Source organism: Megascapheus bottae, chromosome 6 (genome assembly GCF_031878675.1).
Source record: "Megascapheus bottae isolate mThoBot1 chromosome 6, mThoBot2.hap1, whole genome shotgun sequence".
Classification (NCBI taxonomy): domain Eukaryota; kingdom Metazoa; phylum Chordata; class Mammalia; order Rodentia; family Geomyidae; genus Megascapheus; species Megascapheus bottae.
This window is the reverse complement of record NC_143514.1, coordinates 55,316,885-55,339,116: the sequence shown is the minus strand read 5'-3', so window position 1 is coordinate 55,339,116 and position 22,232 is coordinate 55,316,885. Positions and strand designations below refer to the sequence as shown.

At 38.8% G+C, this 22,232-nt stretch overlaps 3 protein-coding genes across 3 annotated transcripts in view; 1 reads left to right on the top strand and 2 right to left on the bottom strand.

The window, feature by feature from the left end:
• The window catches only part of Zswim5 (zinc finger SWIM-type containing 5), a 95,774-nt gene that overhangs the window by 26,762 nt on the left and 46,780 nt on the right, over positions 1 to 22,232 (bottom strand). The window contains exon 2 of the mRNA XM_090334974.1: positions 5,081 to 5,437. Coding sequence (XP_090191100.1) covers positions 5,081 to 5,437 — 357 coding nt within the window. The remainder of the gene's footprint in view (positions 1 to 5,080; positions 5,438 to 22,232) is intronic.
• On the top strand, positions 1,573 to 1,843 carry LOC150061927 (small ribosomal subunit protein eS27-like). The gene has a single exon (XM_090334973.1). It carries the CDS (start codon positions 1,613 to 1,615, stop codon positions 1,769 to 1,771), a length of 159 nt encoding a protein of 52 aa, XP_090191099.1. The 5' UTR covers positions 1,573 to 1,612; the 3' UTR covers positions 1,772 to 1,843.
• On the bottom strand, positions 2,746 to 3,221 carry LOC150061926 (large ribosomal subunit protein uL16-like). Its single transcript, XM_090333766.1, has one exon. The coding sequence runs from the start codon at positions 3,174 to 3,176 to the stop codon at positions 2,835 to 2,837; it is 342 nt and encodes a 113-aa protein (XP_090189892.1). The 5' UTR covers positions 3,177 to 3,221; the 3' UTR covers positions 2,746 to 2,834.

Here is a 22,232-nt window from a genome sequence, read left to right as displayed (position 1 = left end):
GTTTATGGGTGTAAGTCATCAGCATCTAGGTGAAATAATACTCTTCAGAGCACTTTACCATCAATTCTTTTTTTTTTTTTGGTCTGTCATGGCACTTGAACTCTGGGCCTGGTGCTGTCCCTGAGCTATTCAGCTCAAGGCTAGCACTCTACCCCTTAAACCACAGCATCACTTCCTGGTTTTCTGGTGGTTAATTGGAGATAAGAGTCTCAAGGATTTTCATGCCTGTGCGGTCTTTGAACCAGGATCCTCAGATCTCAGCCTCCTGAGTAGCCAGGATTACAGGTATGAGCCATTGGCACCCAGCTAAGAACACTATTTTTAAACCTCACAATGCAATTTATATTCCCAAACAAACTAAAAGATTTTTTAAGAATATGTTTATTTTTAAAGCCTGGTGAGGTGGCTCACACCTATAATCCTAGCTACTCAGGAGGCCGAGATCTAAGGATCAAAGTTCAAAGCCAGCCTGGGCATAAAGGGACCTGAGACTCTTATCTTCAATTAACCACCAAAAAACCAGAAGTGGCACTGTGGCTCAAAGGGTAAGGTGGTAGCCTTGAACTGAAAAGCTCAGAGACAGCACCCAGGTCCAGAGTTCAAGTCCCACAACTGACAAAAAAAAGGATATGTTTATTTTTGTAACTCATTATAGTACTGAGTTAATATTAGTAGAATTTATAGTACCAAGTTAATGTTTATAGATTGAACAAATACATGGGTCATCTAGATATAAGCAAATACTATATTCTATTCTTCTTTTATATTCCAAAATTAATATGCCCAGCAGAATACACACTAGAACAGAAATTTGCTTACTGGTATATTTGTAACATGCAGAAAAGTGCATTGAACAAATATTTGTTGAATAAGGAACTTGCATAACAACTTAATAATACAGTATTATACTAGCTTTAAATTAAAGAAACTATCTGGAGAAATGTAAGTCAACAAACAGTCCAGATACCTGAGAAATCCATTTTTACAGCACTATTCACAAGCCAAAATACAGAACCAAAATACTAGACAAAGCACCCATTAACAAATGAATGAAAAAAGAAAATGTGGGACACACACACATACACATACACACACACACACACACACACACACACACACACACACACACACTGGAGTACCATTCAGCCAAAAACAATGATATGTCATTTGCAAGGGCGTGATGGAACTAGAGATCCATCATTCATCATGTTAAATAAAATAAGCCAGGGCTGGGAGTTTGGCCTAGTGGTTAAAGTGCTTGCCTAGCATACACAAAGACCTGGGTTCGATTCCTCGGTACCACATACATGCAAAAAAAAGCCGGAAGTGGTGCTGAGGCTCAGGTGGTAGAGCTCTAGCCTTGAGAAAGTCCAAGGACAGTGCTCAGGCCCTGAACTCAGGCCCAGGACTGGCAAAAAAAAAAAAAAAAAGCCAGATTAAGAAAGACAAATATTCTCTCATATGTAGGATCTAGTCCTTAAAAAGAGAATGACTGGCTTTCCGGCTGTGAGAGGCTTTGCCTCTCGCAAAGGATCTCCTTCATCCCTCTCCTGAAGAGGAGAAGAGGAAACACAAGAAGAAGCGCGTGGTGCAGAGCCCAAATTCCTACTTGATGGATGTGAAATGCCCAGGATGCTATAAAATCACCACGGTCTTTAGCCATGCACAAACAGTAGTTTTGTGTGTTGGTTGCTCCACTGTCCTCTGCCAGCCTACAGGAGGAAAAGCGAGGCTTACAGAAGGATGTTCCTTCAGAAGGAAGCAGCACTAAAAGCACCGTCAACCAAGATGAGTGGGAAACCGTCCCAATAAACACATTTTGGATATAAAAAAAAAAAAAAAAGAGAATGACTGGGGCCAGGAGCATGGCCTAGTGGTAGAGGGCTTGCCTAGCATGTACAAAGCCCTGGGTTCAATTCCTAGGTGCCACATACATAGAAAAAGCCAGGCAAGTGGTAGAGTGCCAGCCTCGAGGAATGCCCAAGGACAGTGCTCAGGCCCTGAGTACAAGCCCAAGGACTGGCAAAAAAAATACTGTTGAATAATTTGGTAATTTGGTAAAGTGGTTGTAGCACCTGGAGCACTCAAATCTGTCCTTGTTCAGGAAATATCCAGACCAATTAAATTACCATTTCTAGCATAGGGACCCACAAACAAGTATTGACCAATCACTGATTATACACAGAGAGAGGACAAGACATCCTTAACATAAAATCTGTATACACAGTTGTTACTTAGTAGCAGTTAAAAACTTCGAGTGTGCTTTTTGGTCTCTCTTATCCAGCATATTTTACTCTTACTATTTATTTTAAAAAAAGAGATTATGAAACTAGTTCAAAGGGAGGGCAAAAGGAGAGGGAAAAAGGGGATAAATATGATCAAAGTATTTTATACATATGTCTAAAAATATAATAATGAAACCTGCTGAAATAGTTTTAAGGAGAGGAGAAGAGGAGTGATAGAAGGGGTTGTATGCATGTATGGACATATCACAATGAAATCTCTTTGTTACAACTAATGTATGTTAATAAAAATGTAAACAAAACAAAACAAAACAGGACTAAGGGTCTGGCTCAAGTAGTAGAATGTTGACCTAGAAAGTCTAAAACCCAGAGTTCAAAACCCCCAGTACTGCCAACTAAACAAAATAAAAAGGCCTAGAGGTATAGCTCAAGTAGTTAAGAGTGCTGAGATCAGAGGATCTTGGTTCAAAGCCAGCCCGGGCACTAAGGACTGTAAGACTCCTTTTTTTTTTTTTTTACAATGCATGTTTTATTGGTGAGCATGATGTCAGTGGGGTGGGTGTGATGATGTAGCCCGGTGGGTGGGGGTCCTCATGAGTGCAGGGCTTGCCACTTTTCCAGAGGACTGAGGTTTGGGATATACTTGACTCCACAGCCGTCAGGGATGAGGCGCTTCTCAGCTACCATGTCTTCAAACTCATCTGCATTGAACTTTGTAAAACCCCACTTCTTGGAGATGTGGATCTTCTGGCAACCAGGGAACTTGAACTTGGCCCTGTGTAAAGCCTCAATCACATGTTCCTTATTCTTCAGCTTCGTGAGGATGGACATGGTTACCTGGCCAATGTGAACCCTGGCCACAGTCCCCTGGGGCTTCCCAAAGGCACCCTGCATACCTGTCTGGAGCCTGTCAGCCCCAGTGCAGGACAACATCTTGTTAATGCAAATGACATGGAAAGGATGAAGTCGCACTCAGATATGAAAACCATCTTTAACCACAACTTTTTACCATGTTCTCATTGGCACAAATACAGGCAGCCTCCAGGGCTTCAGAGGAGAGCTGCTCGTATTCATCAGACACCATGTGTCCACAAAGTGGAAACTCCTCCACATTTGCCTTCTTCCGCCCCAGGTCAAAGATGCGGATCTTGGCAGGGGCACCTCGACAAAAGCGAGACTTTGGGTATGGCTTGTTCTTACAATACCGGTAACACGGGGCGGGGCGGTGACCCATGGTGACACCAGAATCTTCAGTGGCGCGCCGGAGGGAAAGAGGACTGTCAGACTCTTATCTCTAATTAACCACTAGAAAACTGAAAGTGGTGCTGTGGCTCCAGGGATAGGGTGGTAGCCTTGAGCTGAAGAGCTCAGGGACAGTGCCCAGGCCCAAGCCCTACAACCGATCAAAAAAAAAGAAGAAAAGAAAGAAAAAAAAAAGCCAGAAGTGGTTCTGTTGCTCAAGTGGTACAGCTCTAGCCTTGAGAAAACCCAAGGACAGTGCTCAGGCTCTAAGCCCAAGCATAGGACTGGCAAAAAAAAAAAAAAAAAAAACCTAAATAGAATAAAATAAAATAAATCCAGCCTAGAGCTGGGCACCAGTGGCTCATGCCTGTCATCCTAGCCATTCAGGAGGCTGAGATCTGAGGATTGCGGTTCAAAGCCAGCCAGGTGCGTAAGACTCTCAACTCATAAAGTAACAAGTGGAAAAATAAACTAATAAATAGTTTGGAAAAGAAGTGCAAATGTCCAATAAACACATTAAGAAGTGTTCAACAGTTGCATGGATAAAGAAATGTGAGCCAGGCACTGGTAGCTCATGCCTATAATCCTTAGGTCTCGGCCTCCTGAGTAGCTAGGATTATAGGTGTGAGCCATATTGTCCAGCTGAAAAGATGTCTTTTATAAATAGAAGCAAACCATTGTTATGAGTTGAGGCCCAAATTAGCATGAAGCAATAAAATAAGACTTTTCCTGAAGGGGCTAGTAAGTCTACGAAGCTAATATTTATTTCATTCTTAAATGTCTTTTTAAATCATAAAACATTACATACTTATTATAAAATTATATGAGATTTTAAAAGTTCATCTACAATTTTAGGAGCTGTAGATTACCACTGTGGATATAAGAGTGAATTTCCTTCCGGTTTTCTGTCCATACACATGCATGTACACATACTGATTTAAAAATTAACTGAGGCTTGAACTCAGGGCCTCATGCATGCTCAATTTTCTTGCTCATGGCTAGTCTCATGGCTGGTGCTCCACCATCTGAGCCATACCTCCAGTCCAGCATTTTGCTAGTTAATTGGAGATGGAATTTCATGGAGTCTTTTGCTAGCTTTGAACAATAATCTTCTGGATTTTAGGCTCCAAGTTTTAGGTGTTTAGGGTTATAGGGGTAAGCTACCAGTGCCTTATTATTTAAGAAATAATTTTTTTATTATTTTTATGATGCTGGAGATCAAACTGATGGCCCATAGCTTTGGGCATGCTAGGCTATCACTCTTATTACTGTACTGTAGCCCTAGTTTCTAAGTTCTTTACTAAATATATATTATGATTAATGAATTTCTCACCAAAGTTGAGAAATAGAACAGTGCTAATACTTCCTGCCAAGATCTTTATGAAGAAGACAACTTAATTTCTTTAAGACACTAAGAGTTAAGCACATAGTTCTTTGGACAGAATGGAATGATTAAGATTAAATTATTATAATTGTAGGAAAACTCCCAACCTCTTAAAATGCAATAAATCAACATAATAGAGGGGAGAGGGTTGCTCTGGTGACAGTGATTGTAGAAAAGGCCATTTTTAGCAAAAAAAAAAAAGTACAATTACCGTTTACTTGGTTGATTTCTGAGTTGGAGGACAAAATCTCATCTGCCAGTTTTTGTGCAGTAGGAAGAACTTCAGTGTGATGGGCCGTGATTAAATATTGAATAAACTTCTGTAGCTGGTCCCTGTTCATCTGGAAAAGCGTTTCTGAAATAGGAAGACGTAATTTGACTTGTTCTGGTTTACGGATCCTGTATAGTGAGAGTGCTACCACGTGAGCACAGTAGAATATGTCCTTATTCCCACAGCCACATGTTACAGAAGTGATTTTGCATCGATCAAAACTGATTGCAACTTTGTAAGTTACTGCTGGTTCTGAAGCAGTGGCTGGTTCAGTTACTGTGCCACTCAGATGGAAGCCTAAGGAAAAAAGAAAAAAAATTCTGTTTATTGAGATTCAGTAGTAATAAATTTGAAAGTGTCTTATTTTGCATTTCTAGTGATCAGTGTACAATTTGTTATATCTTAGGTAGGCTTTGCCACAGACACAAATGTCAATGAAACTCAAATATTACTCTGCTGCAGGAATATACAAGCTCGAAAAACTTCTTATTCTAGCGACAGCAAACCAGCTGAAAACTTTTGTACCTATGTGTGCTTTTTAGCACAGTCTCAAAATGGTTAAGAAGGAAATCACTTAAAGTTAAAAATACCTGTTAAGCTTGAGGTACAGGCAAAGGTAAGGTCACAAAATTTCACTAAAATCTAGAGTAAGGTAAACACTACAAATGAAAATAATTTTATCAGGAAAACCAAGGAATTAAGGACAATATTTCTTCCTTATTTAAAATTCCAACAGCTGGGCATCGGTGGCTCAAACCTGTAACTCTAGTTTACTCAGGAGGCTGAGATCTGAGGATTGTGGTTCAAAGCAAGCCCAGCCAGGAAAAATCCATGAGACTCTCTCCAATTAATAACCCAAAAACCCAAAGTGTAGCTGTGGATCAACTGGTAGAGTGCTAGCCTTAAGCATAAAAGCTTAAGGGCCTGAGGTCAAGACCCCACCTTTTTTAAAATTACAAACTGGTGACCATATGGAATACCCAAAAGAGGATAAACTTTCTAAGTTATACAGGTTAGAGCTTAATGCAGTACAATTACATAGTGTTATATCTCTACTTATTAGGTACACCCAACCAGCACCCAAAACTTTGAAATGCAGAGACTATATTTCCTTCCTTCCTTCCTTCCTTCCTTCCTTCCTTCCTTCCTTCTTTCTTTTTTTGTTGATCGTGGGGTGTGGATTCTCTCCTCAGATCTTAGCCTCCTGAGTAGCTAGGATTACAAGGTAAGCCATCACGGCCCGCTGAGAATATATCTTTAAGTTATAACTAAATTGAAAAACCTAAGCTCTTCTACATATTTAGTTCTTTAAATATGATTTTTCCCCTTTAACAAGAACATATATTCATCTAACCATTTCAATCATTCAACAAAAGTTCAATGAGGCCTTAAACACAGGACTACCAGGCCTAAGAATGCTAACAAAAAAAAGGAGGTGGTGTGACTATCAAATATTCCTGTGCCTTTTTTTGTCAGAAGTTTTGTATTCATTTAACACCTCATCACAACAACCTTAAGAAATGAGTACTGTCCTCTTTATTAACTGTATGTAAATGGAGTTCAGAAAGGTTATTTATTCAAGGCCCTACCAAGTAGTAGACTTGTGATTTGGAACCTGGTCTGATTCCACAGCATTATCTGTGCTATAATCCTTAAAATGTAAAGAGCCAGTGCTGATGGCTCACACCTGTAATCCTAGCTACTCAGGAGACTGAGATCTGAGGATCCCAGTTCAAAGTCAGCCTGGGCACTAAAGTCTGTAAGACTCTTGTCTCCAATTAACCACCCGAAGACCAGAAATGGTGCTGTTGCTCAAGTGGTAGAGCACTAGCCTTAAGCTGAAGAGCTCAAGGGCAGCGCCCACGCCCAAGGTTCAAGCCCCATGACTGACAAAAAAAATAATAATCAGTAAAGGATTACAACATGGTATGCTAGCTGCTATAGAGATAGGATCAAAGGTAAGGCTAATTTCAGATTATTTAAAAGGACCACGCATTGTGAACAGAAAATAAATTTTATTTTCATTTGTTACTGGGCCTGGAATGGCAGCCCACACTTGTAATCCTAGATACTCAGGGTGTAGAGATGGGAAGACTGCTTTTGGACCTGAGTCAAAAGCATGAGACCATATCTGAAAATTTGATCATTGCAAAAAAGTCTAAAGGTATGACCCCAGTGGTAGTGCATTTGCCTGGTAAGTGCAAGGCCCTGAGTTCAAACCACAATACCACCAAAAAAGAATGTGCTACATACTCTGGAAACTTAGGAAAATTAAGAATATACTTCCTAATTTTGTTCCAACCACTGTGAAACTTGGCCATTGGGGAAGTTATTTCTGAATCCCTTTACATGGAGACCCATTAGCAAAAACTGCATAAAAATCATAATAGTAAATCCATAGAAGAGTCTCACAATGTACTTTTGAAGGATAGGCAGAGCAGTTATTATCATCATTTCACTAAAAAGAAATCTGATGTTAACATTGTAAAGTGAGTAGCCTGAGATTTACAGAGTAAATAGCATATCTGGTTGCCTAATTCCTAGTATGATGCGCTCTCACTATCTTACTCTTGGCCACAGCTAGAGTGGTCTTACTGCTGAGTGAGCAGGCATGCTTGGAGAGAAATAGCTTCTCATTTCTGCACTTCTTCCTTAGTCCTTAACTAATAAGAACATAATCATATTTGAATGAACCCTTTTTTATTTTTAAAAAAAATTAAGATAGGGCTGGGAGTTTGGCCTAGTGGTAGAGTGCTTGCCTCGCATGCACAAAGATCTGGGTTTGATTCCTCGGTACCACATACATAGAAAAAAAGCCAAAAATGGTGTTGAGGCTCAAATGGTAGTGTTCTAGCCTTGCCCAGGACTGGAAAAAAACAAAAACAAAAACAAAAAAACCCTTAAAATTCAAAATAATTGTGTAATTCAATATTTCTATAACTGAGGATTATATGTGTGTGTGTGTGTGCACATGTGCCAGTCCTGGTGCTTGAATTCAGGGCTTAGAGGTTGTCCCTCAGCTTTTGTGCCCAAGGAGGGCCTTCTACTACCTCAGCCACAGCCCCACTTTCATATTTTCTGGTGGTTAACTGGAAATAAGAGTCTCATGAAACCTAGTGCCAGTGGTTCATGCCCATAATCTTATGTACTCAGGAGGCTAAAATCTAAGGATTGAGTTTGGAGCCATCCCAGATAGTAAAGTCTGTGAGGCTCTTATCTCCAATTAGGCACCACAAAACCAGAAGTGGAGCTGTGGCTCAAAGTAGTAGAGCACTCACCTGAGCAAAAGGAGATCAGAAACAGTACCCAGGCCCTGAGTTTGCACTATGACCTACCAAAACAACACAAAAGGTTTCATTGACTTTCCTGCCTAGGCTAGCTTTGAACTACCATCCTCAAATCTCAGCCTCGTAAATAGCTAGGATTACAGATGTGACAGCCACATTATGGCTTTAATAGTCAGAAGAGATCACTATTTTGGACCTGTTATTTAGAGGTGAGCTATGTTAAAATTTTATTGCTTTCTAATAAAAACTAATTCTCACATTAACTCTTTTCCTTTTCTTTAAAATAAGAATCAAGGACAAAACTCGCTTGTTTTTTGTTTTTTGTGTTTTTTTTGGTAGGCTGTGGGGCTTGAACTCTGGGTCTGGAGGCTGTCCCTGAGCTCTTCAGCTCAAGACTACCGCCCTACTCCTTAAGCTATTTCCTGTTTTTTAGTGATTAATTGGAGATAAAAGTCTCTCACAATTTTTAGTGCTGGGCTAGCTTTGTACCAATATCCTCAGATCTCGGCATCCTGAGTAGCTAGGATTACAGGAGGGAGTCACCTGGCCTGGCTCACTTTTTGTTTGTTTTTTGCCAGACCAGGGCCTTGAACTCAGGGCCTAAGCACTGTCTGTCCTTGGGCTTTCTCAAGGCTAGTGTTCTACCACTTGAACCACAGTACCACTTCCAGTTTTTTGTTTGTAGTATGGAGGACTCGAACCCAGGGCTTCATGCATGCTAGGCAAGCACTCTACCACTAGGCCAAACTCCCAGTCCCGTATTGCCTCACTTTTATTGCATGATTGTAGTCATGAGAACAAAATTTAAAATGACCTTAATTTCACATTCTGAAATACCCTGGGAAACATAAATCTATATGTTTTCTTCAATTCAATCTATATGTTTTCTTCCTTAATGTGTTTGAGTATGAGTTTGTGCATATGCATGCACATGTACACATGTGAGTTTTTTTTTTTTTGCCAGTCCTGGGGCTTGAACTCAGGGCCTGAGCACTGTCCTTGGGCTTTTTCAAAGCTAGAGTTCTACTACTTGAGCCATAGTACCACTTCCAGCTTTTTCTATGTCTGTGATATGGAGGAATCAAAACCAGGTCTTTGTGCATGCTAGGCAAACACTCCACCACTAGGCTAAACTCCTGGCCCCTGTGTGAGCTAATAAGCAAACCCAGGTCCTTGCGCATATTAGGTAAGTGCTCTCCCACAGAGATAGCCTAAAGAGAAAATAAATTTTAAATCAGTAATATATTTTGAGCACCACCATGTGTAAGATACTTTCTAAGACCTTTTACATACATCCCATCATTTAATTTTCATCACAGTACTCTGTGCTTAGTACTATTATTATTCCTGTTTTTGTTGGTGAAGGGACAAGGGCAGAACTAGGACTTGAGCCCAGGAAGTTGGGCTTCAGAGTCTAAACTCCTAAAGCTACATTTTACTTCCATTATAACATTTTCAAAACATCTACCCCATTTTCCAAGATGAGGAAAGATAGTAACATTTCATATTGCTTTAATCTTTTTTATAATTAAAATATGCCTAAATCATACAAACTCGATTTTAATCTTTGTTTACATACATTCAGCCACTATGATACCCATTCAGTTACTAAACTGATTTAAAAAAAAAAGAAATCCTAAGACACAGTGGCATAGGATATACAACATGTAGTCTCCCAGTAAGATTCAATGTGGTGGCCTAAAATAAACAAAAAATCCAAAGCATAGCATTTGTCTTTCCATCTTGGGATTATAGGAAATTTGAACACTTAAAACTCAGACATATGTTAATTTCTTTCATTTTTAAATAAATACCTTCAAATCAATGTTCAGTCATTCAACTAATCATTATTTAACATATACTCTGTTAGATATCAAGGACACATCTATCTACTAAAAAGATATAATGCTCTCTGACAGGAATATATTAAACAAAATTCCACAAAGAATATTCTTTAATTGTAATTGTGGTAAGTGCCATGAAGGAGAAATATACAATGATAGGACAATATACAACAGTATAAAACTGAACTAGCTCAAAGGTGTTAAAGGATGATGAACTTGATGAAATGAGAGTCAAAATTGGTTTATAGTCTAAGCAGGGATTAATTATGTGAAGAGATGGGAAATGGTATAGTAGTGGTAAAGAGGATTTTAGGGCTGGCAGGAAGGGGAGAGGGACAGGAAGGGGGAAAGAGAGGGTGTCAAATAAAGACCAACAGAGACAGAGAGTAGGAAGAAGAAGAGGAGAAGGAAAAGTGGAAATGGAAGAGAGGCAAAAGTGCTTCAGCAAGAGAAAGCAGAGAAAATTAGGAAGGGGTAAATTGGCACGTAACAGGCTGTAGAGGCAGGTAGGAGCTGAAACTCTGGGATTTATCCTTAGCATCTTTTGTTCCATATCCAATACATTATTAAATTTTGTAGATTTTTCCTCTTAAGTACCTCCATTCCAGACTTACTATTTGAACTATCCTAACAGTGCCTCAACCAAAGAGCTCAAAAATCTTTTGTCTGGACTAACTATATCTTCCTGACAAAAATCTTACTTCTACTCATCTTCCAGAACATGAATAGAATATTCATATCATTACTACAAAGTTGTAACCTATTTATCTTTTTTTTTTTTTGTCGGTTGTGAGACTAGGCGCTGTCCCTGGGCTCTTCAGCTCAAGGCTACCACCCCACACCTTGAGCCACAGGCCACTTCTGGTTTTCTGGTGATTAATTGGAGATGAGTCTCATGGTCTATAGTGCCGGGACAGCTCTGAACCCTGATCCTCAGATCTCAGCCTCCTGAGTAGCTAGGATCACAGGAGTGAGCCACCGTGCCAGGCTTTATCTAACTAACGTTTCTATTGCTTGCACACAGTCTAGCAGAATAAAGAATTACAGAAAAATGTTCATTTTTAAAAATATTTGCTGCGGCCGGTAATTTGGCCTAGTGGTAAGAGTGCTTGCCTAGCATGCCCAAAGATATGGGTTCGATTCCTCGGTACCCAGATACATAGAAAAAAGCTGGAAGTGGTGCTATGGCTCAAGTGATAGGGCTCTAGCTTTGAGAAAGCCCAAGAACAGTGTTCAGGCCCTGAGTTCAGTCCCCACCACTGGCAAAAAAAAAAAAATTGCTGGCCAGATACTGGTAGCTCATACTTATAATCCTAGCTATTCAGGAGGTTCAGATCTGAGGACTGCAGTTCAAAACCATTTGAGGCAAGAAGGGCTGTAAGAGTCTTATCTCCAATTAACCACCAGGAAAATGGAAGTGGAGCTGTGACTCAAAGTAGTAGAGTGCTAGCCTTGAGTGAATGAGCCAACACATCACCCGTGCCCTGGATTGAAACTCTAAGACTGATCTCCCAAAACAAAGAAAAAAGGAAAAAAAAAAGTTTGCTTAAAATATTTTAATGGTTTCCTACTGATTATAGGATAATGCGTAAATTTCTTTTGATGTGGTTTCTTCCTCTCTTCAGAATTGTTCCCTACTACCTCTCAACATATTAAACACACCAGACTTTTGCAATCTGTCTTTTTCATTGTCTTAGTCTCTATCCTTTTAGATGTGAAGTTCTCTATACTACATATAGCCTTTTCACCTACTTCTTATTCTTTATTCTCCACTCAAACTTATTCTCCACTTAAAACTGAAAGTTTTCCCTAATCTCTTTGGACAACTAATTAAGTGCTTCTTCAGTAGCTTTTGCTTTTCTTCAGTCATACCTCTATTACAGCAACCATCAGTGTAATTAATAGTTTTCATATTTGCCTTTTCCCTTTAGATTATGAATGCCTTGAAAGTAAGCGATATGGTTTTCATCTCTATATTTTTATCAGGGATATTCTAAAAGCTTACTAAGTGTTTATGGATGGATGAATAAATGAACACTAAACTGAAATTTAAATTACATATTTATATTTATAATTCACAGAGGATTAAACATGTTTATAAAATTCCTGATTTTGTGATTAAAATAAAATCAGCAAATTAACCAGTTTCTCTGGAATGGTGAGCAAAGTAACAATTTATATATGTTAATATACTGATGTACCAAGGTTATTTTCTCTAATTCATTTTCTTGCCTCAATGGACAGCAGTTATCTTTCTTCTCCTTTTCATAACATTTTTTCTTTTCCTTTCTTTTTTTTCTTTCTTTCTTTTCTTCTTTGCCAGTCCGGGAGCTTGAACTCAGGGCCTCAGCACTGTCTTTGGGCTTTCTCAAGTCTAGAGCTCTATCACTTGAGCCATAGCACCACCACTTCCAGCTTTTTCTATATATGTGGTACCAAGGAATCAAACTTAGGTCTTCATGAATGCTAGATAAGCACTCTACCACTAGGCAAAACTCCCAGCCCAACATAATCTGTTTTTAAGAAATTTAAAATATGAGTAATTTTATTAGCTAACATTTACTGAATACTTAGTACATGCAAAAGAGGGTTCAGGTGTTTACTAGTCAAGTCCTCACAACAAAGTTAAATTTTGTTCTCCCTTACCCTCCCCCAGCTCCCCATCCTTGCTTCCCTCCCCCCCACCCCCAGATGAGAAAACAGGCTAGAGAGACAAAGGAACTTGTCTAAGATCATACAACCTATAAACTATGTTTAGGATTTGAAGACAGGTAGTCTGGCTCCATAGTCTGTACTGCTACCACTACGATATTGTGAACAGGACACTTCAATTTATGTATATAAACTTTATGGGGCTAATTGGCAAGTACAATTTTATAAAGACAGAGTTCTGCATTAACGATAAGTCAGTAAGCTGACATTTGCCTGGTTTCCTGGGCAACTGTTTAAGGCAACTTGCAACTCACAAGTACTCTGTGATGCTCTCACAGCTGGGACTAAGATGGGCTCATGAACTCATCTGTACAAGACAATGGCTCACCACAGTAAGTGAATCATCTGCTTAGAGTTCTAAAGGAAAGCACTTCTCAGTACAGCCCTCTGACACCATTCAAAGTCTTTTGTGTTTCTGAGTGCAAGAAAAGCTCTAGCAAAGCCTGGGCAATTAAAACCACTTTGCTCATTGCTCTTTTGATTCACCAGGCTCCTAGGCAGGTGCTAACGCATGAAAATGAATGTTATTTCAGCCAATGACAGAGAAAAAGAGAGCTGTGGTTTACTAGAATGAATAATTTTTCTTTAGTCAGTTTAAATATAATGTGTATGCATATATGTATAATACATATATATGAATATACAAACTAACTCTTTTGAACGAGAATGTGTTCATTTAAATAAATTTGGCTTTGATAAAACTATAAAGTAAATTGGACCTTCTTATTTTCTGTCTACTGGAAGACCACAGCAATATACTGACAGAAAATAAAGCAGGTCACTCTTTCTCTCCTTTCTATCCCCTACCAAAACAGTGGCAATGAAAAGGCTTACAACCTTGACAATAATGTTGCAAAATAACAAATATTCTTGAATGCTAAAACTCAATAGCTTTGTAGCTAATGTCTAAACAGTAGCAAAGGAATGGTTCTGTGACTAGTACCAGGATGCAAATAGACCAAAAATTAGAAGGCTTACATTATGATTCCAATGCCCTCAATTCTTCTTTGCCTCAGTTTCTTAATTATGTAAATGGACATAAAACTTATCTGCTTATCAGATTCATGTGAGAGTAATTTATATATAACACATTACTTACAGATACCTTTCAATAATAATCCCAACTAGCCAGGGCCAGGTCCTATATAAATCACAAGAAACAGATGGTGCCCACACATTGGGTGAGGGTGTGAGAGATAAAGTGAGGAGCAGTATTGTTGTTGCAGCATACAAATGATGCTGCCCCATTACCCTGAGAGCTACTTGGTTTGTTTGTATTACAGAGGTCACTCTATGCTTCTAGGAGCAGCTGAGTAAGCTGGAGGGCCCTTCTCAAAGCCATCTGCTCCCCTCCCAGACTCCTCTGACAAATCAAGAGGTTTTCCTTGTATTAACCTCTGAAGAATGGCCATGGCCCTTCTCAGCACTAGTTTTAAGAAGCAGTGGTCTCTGCAATCCCTAGCAGTTACAGTTAAAGAACAAGTCTTCTCCAATCCAGCCATGCACTTGCATTACCTAGTTTTCTGATATTCTTCTACTTGGAACTCTGTGAGAATTAGGTGTATACTTTAAAAGACTGATATTTTTCTGTTATTTTAGAAATAGCTTGTTTAAAAAAAGATGAAATGGAAGAACTCATTAAAACCTCTAAAATAGGGGGCCGGGAGTGTAGCCTAGTGGTAGTGTGCTCACCTAGCATGTACAAAGCCCTGGGTGCGATTCCCCAGAACCACATACACAGAAAAGGCTGGAAGTGGCGCTGTGGCTCAAGTGACAGAATGCTAGCCTTGAGCAAAAAGTATCCAAGGACAGTTCCCAGACCCTGAGTTCAAGCCCCAGGACTGGCAAAAACAAAACAAAACAACAACAAAAAACCCTCTAAAATGTGAAAAACGTAATTACTTTGAAAATAGTACTTTCACTTTTTGGTAATCATTCTATGGTTCATAAGACTTAAGACAAGTTATCTTGTGTACTGGTAGGCAATCAATAGGAACTGCATATCAGGTTTCTTCACTTCAGTTTATAGATTTGAACATGGATTAGAAAGAAATATATTACAATGGAAGCAATTTTCTACAGATATATAATGTACATATTTATAAAGTATATATGTTGCCAAAATGATATACATTAATACAACTACTTGGTTGGATTCTTAATTCAAACAAAGAAAAGGACAGCACATAATTCTAAAGTTATGAGTTACAAAGATTTTAGGACTTACTCTGCTTCATTCAGTAGTTTATATCAGTGATGAATGGAAAATAAAAACAATAAACTGTTTTTCAAAAGGAAAGTATATCCAAAGCTATTTTAAATCAATTACAATATTGAATGAGCAAAAATTTTTTTGCGGGGGCGGGGGAGGTCATGGGGCTTGAATTCTGGGCCTAGGCACTGTTCAAATGCTTATTTTTGAGTCTTCAAAATTGTATTCAGAAAAAGAAATATACTCATTTGACATATGTAACATCTTTGTACATCACCTTTACAATAAAAATGAATAAAAAATTGTATTCAGGCTCAGTGAGGTGATTCATTCGTGTAATCCCAGCTACAGGGAGGCAAAGATAGGAAGATTGTGGTTTGAGGTCAGTACAGACAAAAAGTTAGTGAGACTCCATTTCAACAAGCAAGCTTAGTATATGGTAGTATATCCCTGAAAACCCAGCACTCTGAAACCTAAGGCAGGTGATTCATGAGTTCAATCGTAGATGGTTCTACACCATTTGAGGCCAGCCTGAGCTACATAGCAAGACACTATCTCAAAAAGAAAAAGGGGCCCTGCAGCTGGGTGTTGATGGCTCACTCCTGTAATCCTAGCTACTCAGAAGTTTGAGATCAGAGGACTGTGGTTCAAAGCCAGGAAAATCTCTTAGACTCTTATCTCCAGTTAACCACCAGATAACAAGAAGTACTATGGCTCAAAGTGGTAGAGCAGTAGCCTTAAGTGAAAAAAGCTCAGGGACTGTGCCCAGGCCCTGAGTTCAAGCCCACTACTAACAAAATATAATTCTTTATTTCCATAACAAAAACTGTACTCCTCTGAGACTGTATACTGAATCAGGTCACCAGAATTTATTGAAATTGTAATTATATGTGTTTGTAGATTATTTAGTGTTTTTTTTTGTTTTTGTTTTTGTTTTTTTTTGCCAGTCCTGGGCTTGGGCTCAGGGCTTGAGCACTGTCCTTGGACTTTCTCAAGGCTAGAGCTCTACCACTTGAGCCTCAGCACCACTTCCGGCTTTTTGCTATGTATGTGGTACCGAGGAATTGAACCTGGGTCTTCCTGCATGCTAGGCAAGCCCTCTACCACTAGGCCAAACTCTCGGCCGATTATTTAGTGTTTTAACTATAATTCTAGCTGGCTTCCTTATTCCAATATCTAAAGACTTCCTCATTTCAGGTAGATCTTAACTTCAAATGGTCTAAAGAAAAATGCCTATGCCTTAGTATGCCTTAATATCATATGAACTGTAATTAAATTCTTATGGTAATCAAAAGAATAATTTTCAGGCAGTTGTATCATCTTTTCTAAACTCCCTGACATTTTAGTTCTAATATGGTCCTTAAAATATGGAGATGAATGCAAGTCCCATAGCATTCTTTATATATTTTTTTAAATTTTATTTTTAATTTTATTTATTTATTTATTTTTGGCCAGTCCTGGGCTTGAGCTCAGGGCCTGAGCATTGTCCTTGGACTTTCTCAAGGCTAGAGCTCTACTACTTGAGTCTCAATACCACTTCTGGCTTTTTTTTTTTCTAAGTATATGGTACTGAGGAATCAAACCTGGGTCTTTGTGCATGCTAGGCAAGCACTTTACCACTAGGCTAAACTCCCCGCCTGCATTCTTTATATTTAAAGAAGGTTTCATGTACTACTAATAAGAATGCCATTCCTAACATTTATTGCATTTTGGTCCTGGGGTCATATTACACTTCATTTCTATTCTTTTGTTCTTTCTTGCAATTTGACCTCTATGGGCCTGCAAGAATGCAAAAACAAATTCAATCAGGGCAATACTTTTCATTTACTTTAGAAAATGGAGCAAAAACCATTTTTCTACAATCTACAGTAATCTGATTCGGTAAAAACACCAATCAGATAAAGACACTCTCATCAACTTTTCACTTGGGTTTCAAAGACATTCATAGCATCCTTTGGATATGAGTTATGGTTGGTTCTTCATTGAAAAAAAAAGAAAAAAGTGTCAGCAACTCTTCTGAATCAAAATTATATTGCCATGTAATCTCATCCTTATGTTTTTACATGGCTTTTAACTCTTTTGCTGCTCTAACACCAATGGTGGTGAGAAAAATTGCTACATAGAATATTCTTCCTCATTTGGGCAATGGTGGCTCATGCCTATAATCCTAGCTACTCGGGAGGCTAAGATCTGAGGATCACAGTTTAAAAGCCAACCTAGGCAAGAAAGTCCAAGAGACTCTCCAGCTAACCACCGGAACGCCAGAAGTGAGGCTGTAACTCAAGTGGTAGTGCATTAGCCTTAAACAAACAAAAATCAGGGACAGTGTCCAGATCCAGAATTCAAGTCCTATACCTGACCAATAAACAAAACAAAACAAAAAATATAAATATTATGGTATAAGATAAACACAGAGGTGAAATAATCAATGTAGACTAATGATGATCTCAGAATTAAAGCAGGTTAGAGCTCTTGTGAGTTCTGAGACTCAAATTTACTTATTGGTTAAGCCTACAGGAAAAACAAAAAGGCTAGACAAAACATTTCCCCCACCTAATCTACATCTACATTCAAGAGGGTTTTTTTTTTTTGTGGTTCATGAAAGACCATTTCAGAGAGCCCTGGGATTTTTTTCCCCATTATTTAGAGGCCTGGGATTTTTTTTTTTTTTAGAAAAGGACATAATAAGACTCTTGTAGGGTAAATGAGAATAGTCTTGGGGTTGGGGACTTAGTTCAATGGAGGACTGCTTGCTCTAGTAAGTGCAAGGCTGAATTCAGTCCTCAGAACAGAAAAAGAAAAGAAAACACTCTTACCTGAAAGGTTGATAAAATAATAAAAAAAAAGAGTACATGTAGATCAAAGAAGCTTCTTTGGCTCAAATGTCTGAACTCCACAGTAAACCTGTCTCTGAACCAAAATATTATGACAGGTAAGATGTTTGATCTTTTCTAATGCAGAATTATTAAGAGAAAGTAAAATAAAAACAAAACATTTCAGAAGATAACTTCTGAGAGGCCACATTTCTTATCATCAGGGGTAGAGCTCATATTTTATAATGGTGGCCATGGAGAATGCTTTTTCTTTCAATTATTTCTTTATACCCTAATTTGGGAATGGGAGGTAGTTTCCAACATTGGGGTGAATATAATACATCCACAGTAATTCTAAGAGATAGACTTATTCATCATTAAACATATTTAAAGCCCTTAATGTGATACCTAGTTTGTCTAGTTGGACAAACAGATAAGTAAAGATTTATAATTGAAGGAACATTAATTTTAGTGACAAAAATCAGCAAGTGGTAGGGATATCATAGAACAGAGTACCTTGGGGCCAGGAGTATGGCCTAGTGGTAAGAGTGCTTGTTGCCTAGCATGTATAAAAACCCAGATTCAGTTCCTTGGTACCACATACATAGGGAAAAAAAAAGCCAGAAGTGGTGCTGTGGCTCAAGTCATAGAACAAAAACCCAAGGACAGTGCTCAGGCCCTGAGTCTAAACCCAAGACTGGCAAAAAAAGAAAAAAGAAAAAAGAACAGAACAGAGTACCTGACACTCATTCAAGGCTGGGGCCAACGGCTTAGAAAGGACTTTTAGGTATTAGGGATATTTGAGTTAAATCACTTGATTTACTAATTTATTTATTTGCAGTTCTGGGGATTAAATCCAAGACCTTGTGTATGCTAGGCAAGTGCTCTACTGTTAAGCTATACTCTTTGCTCCTAAGTTAAGTCTTGAAAATGTAAATAGTTAGAACACAGATAGGTACTTAAGGACTGCATTAACAATATAAGAAATATGGCATCCGGGCACTGGTGGCTCATACCTGTAATCCTAGTACTCAGGAGGCTGAGAATCATAGTTCAAAGTCAGCCCAGGCAAGAAAATCTGTGAGACTCTACAATTAACCACCAGAAAACCAGAAGTAACTCAAGTGGTAGAGCATTAGCCTTAAGCAAAGAGATCAGGAACAACACCAAGCCCAGAATTCAAGCCATAGAATTAACAAAAAGAAAAAAGAAAAAAAGAAATGTTATAGTATGAGATAAACACAGAGGTGAAATAATCAATGTAGATTAATATGGGCTAGAAAAGGCTCTCCAGAAGTGAGAAAAGGAGAAAGAGTTATATATAGAAAGAAATCAAACTGGATGTGATGGCTCACACCTGTAATCCTAGCTACTCAGGAGCCATTTAAAGCTAGCCCGGGCACTGAAGTTGATGAGACTTTTTTTTTTGGCCAGTCCTGGACTTGAGCTCAGGGCCTGAGCACTGTCCTTGGACTTTTCTCAAGGCTAGGGCCTCAGCACCACTTCTGGCATTTTTTTTTTCTATGTATGTGGTACCAAGGAACCAAACCTGGGTCTTCATGCATGCTAGGCAAGCACTCTATCACTAAGCCAAAATCCCAGCCCCCGTGAAACTCTTTTTTTTTTTTTTTTTTTTTTTGCCAGTCCTGGGCTTGAGCTCAGGGCCTGAGCATTGTCCTTGGACTTTCTCATGGCTAGAGCTCTACCACTTGAGCCTCAGCACCACTTCTGGCTTTTTTTCTATGTATGTGGTACCAAGGAATCGAACCTGGGGCTTCGTGCATGCTAGGCAAGCACTTTAACTACTAGGCCATACTCCCCCCCCCCTGTGAAACTCTTATCTCCAACTAACCACTAGAAAACTGGAAGTGGCTCTTGTGGATCAAAGGGTAGGGTGGTAGCTTTGAGCTGAAGAGCTCAGGGCCAACACCCAGACCCAGAGTAATTGTATTAGTTTCTATTTCTACTATAAAAATTGTAGTTCTGATGTCAGGATTCTGATGATTATATGACTATGGTGTATACATCTTTCAAGAGCTATTAGTTGCCTACTGATAATTAAGGATTCGCACATTTGATGGCTTAAAGCAACACGAATTTATTATCTAACTTTCTGGAAGTCATATGTTGAAAATGAGTTTCATTGAGCTCAATTAAAATGTTGGCAGGGTTGCAATCCTCCTTCAGGTCCCAAGCTTTCTAGCTGTAAAAGGCTGCCTGTATTCCTTGGCTCATGGCCCTTTCCTTTATCTTTGATGCCAGCAATGGCTGTATCAATATGACACCTAGTCTCCTATTTCCCTCTTTCACTCATGTACTTGGCGTTTGCTCTACTCAGAGTGATGGGAACAAGGAAACAAGCTTTGCCATCAGGCCTCAAATCACTCTAGACCAGTGGGAACTTTTCACTTGTCATAATAGCTATATTTCAGGCCCCTATAACTTGCAATTGGTATGTTCAGACATAGCAATCAGCAACAATCTTTCTCCAACAGATTCATCCCTCCCCTCTGTTCATCCTATAAAACCCTGCAAGTTCTTTTCTAAAGAAATCAAAGAAGGGGCCAGGAGTTTGGCCTAGTGGTAGAGTGCTTGCTTAGCATGCACGAAGACCCAGGTTCGATCCTTGGTACCCCATATACATAGCAAAAAGCCGGAAGTGGTGCTGAGGCTCAAGTGGTAGAGTGATAGCCTTGATAAAGTCCAAGGACAGTACTCAAGCCCTGAGCTCAAGCCCAGGACTGGCAAAAAAAAAAAAAAAAAATCAAATAATTATTTAAAAGTTTTATTTGCAGTTCATATTTGGTAGATAAGTGCTCTATCACTACACCCATCACAATTCCCTTTACAAGTTTATTATTATTATTATTATTATTATTGTTGTTGTTGTTGTTGTTGTTGTTTGCCAGTCTTGGGCTTGAGCTCAGGGCCTGAGCACTGTCCTCGGACTTCCTCAAGGCTAAAGCTCTACCACTTGAGCCTCAGCACCACTTACGGCCTTTTTCTATGTATGTGGTACCAAGGAATCGAATCTGGGTCTTCATGTATTCTTGGCAAGCACTCTACCACTAGGCTAAACTCCTGGCCCCCACAAGGCTTTTTTTAAATAAAGCAATATTATGACCAGATTTGGTTGTTTTTTTTTTTTTAAAGATCATTTTCTGCAGGAATGCAGAGAATGGATTGAAAGAAAGTTTCTGGGACAAAAACAAGCATTATTAGGATAGTGTTACGGTTTCTATACGAGAGAAAATAATAGTGAGAAGTAGCAGAGTTTGAAGTAATTCCAATATTTATTTATTTATTTTTCTGTCCGTTGTGTGGCTTGAACTTTGGGCCTGGGTACTGTCCCTAAGCTCTTCAGCTCAAAGCTTGCACTCTACCACTTTGAGCCACAGTGCTACTTCCAGGTTTCTAGTGGTTAATTGGAAATAGGAGTCTCAAAGATTTTCTTGCCCAAGTTGGCTTTGAACCGAGACCCTCAGATCTCAGCCTCCTGAGCAGCTAGGATTACAGGCATGAGCTACTGGCACCCGGCTCCAATATTACTTTTGCTAGCAACTCCAATTTCTTTAGAAATCTAAGTTCTCGACCTACATTTCCAAGTGCCTGCTGGGCATTTCCTAAGAAATCACTTCAAATTCATCAAGGCCCAAACTGAATTAATCATCTTTCTCCTAAAAATTATGTGCTTTTATTACATAGATTAATTTGTATCTATGACATACAAACCCTCAGCCTAATTTTAATTATGTTCTAAAGTCTAAGTGCCAGTGATTGTATATAGAGATTCTCTTCTTGAATACTTGTTTGTTGAACATGTCATTTGAAATATGATGTAAAAAATCAATGTTAATAAACTCTTTAATAAAAAAATTATGTGCTTCCTGATTTCCAGGTCCTATTAAAGGTAGAAATTTGGTCAACTTTGATCTAATATTCTACAGTTTGTGTTCTGCCTTACCTCCCACATACATAGTTGACAAGTTCTCCAAAATGATTTTATAAGCTATTCACTCATTCACTCAGCCACCAATCATAATAATCTTTGGAACAATGTGCTAAAGTTGATCAGTGAAGACAGATAATTAAATTAGACATATTCCTTGAATATATTATAATCTGAATAGAATGACATGTAAACAGCTATTATGGTAATAGTATAATAGAACTGTATAGAATTATAGAAAATAACAAATAACAAATAGGATGGGAGAAATGAAG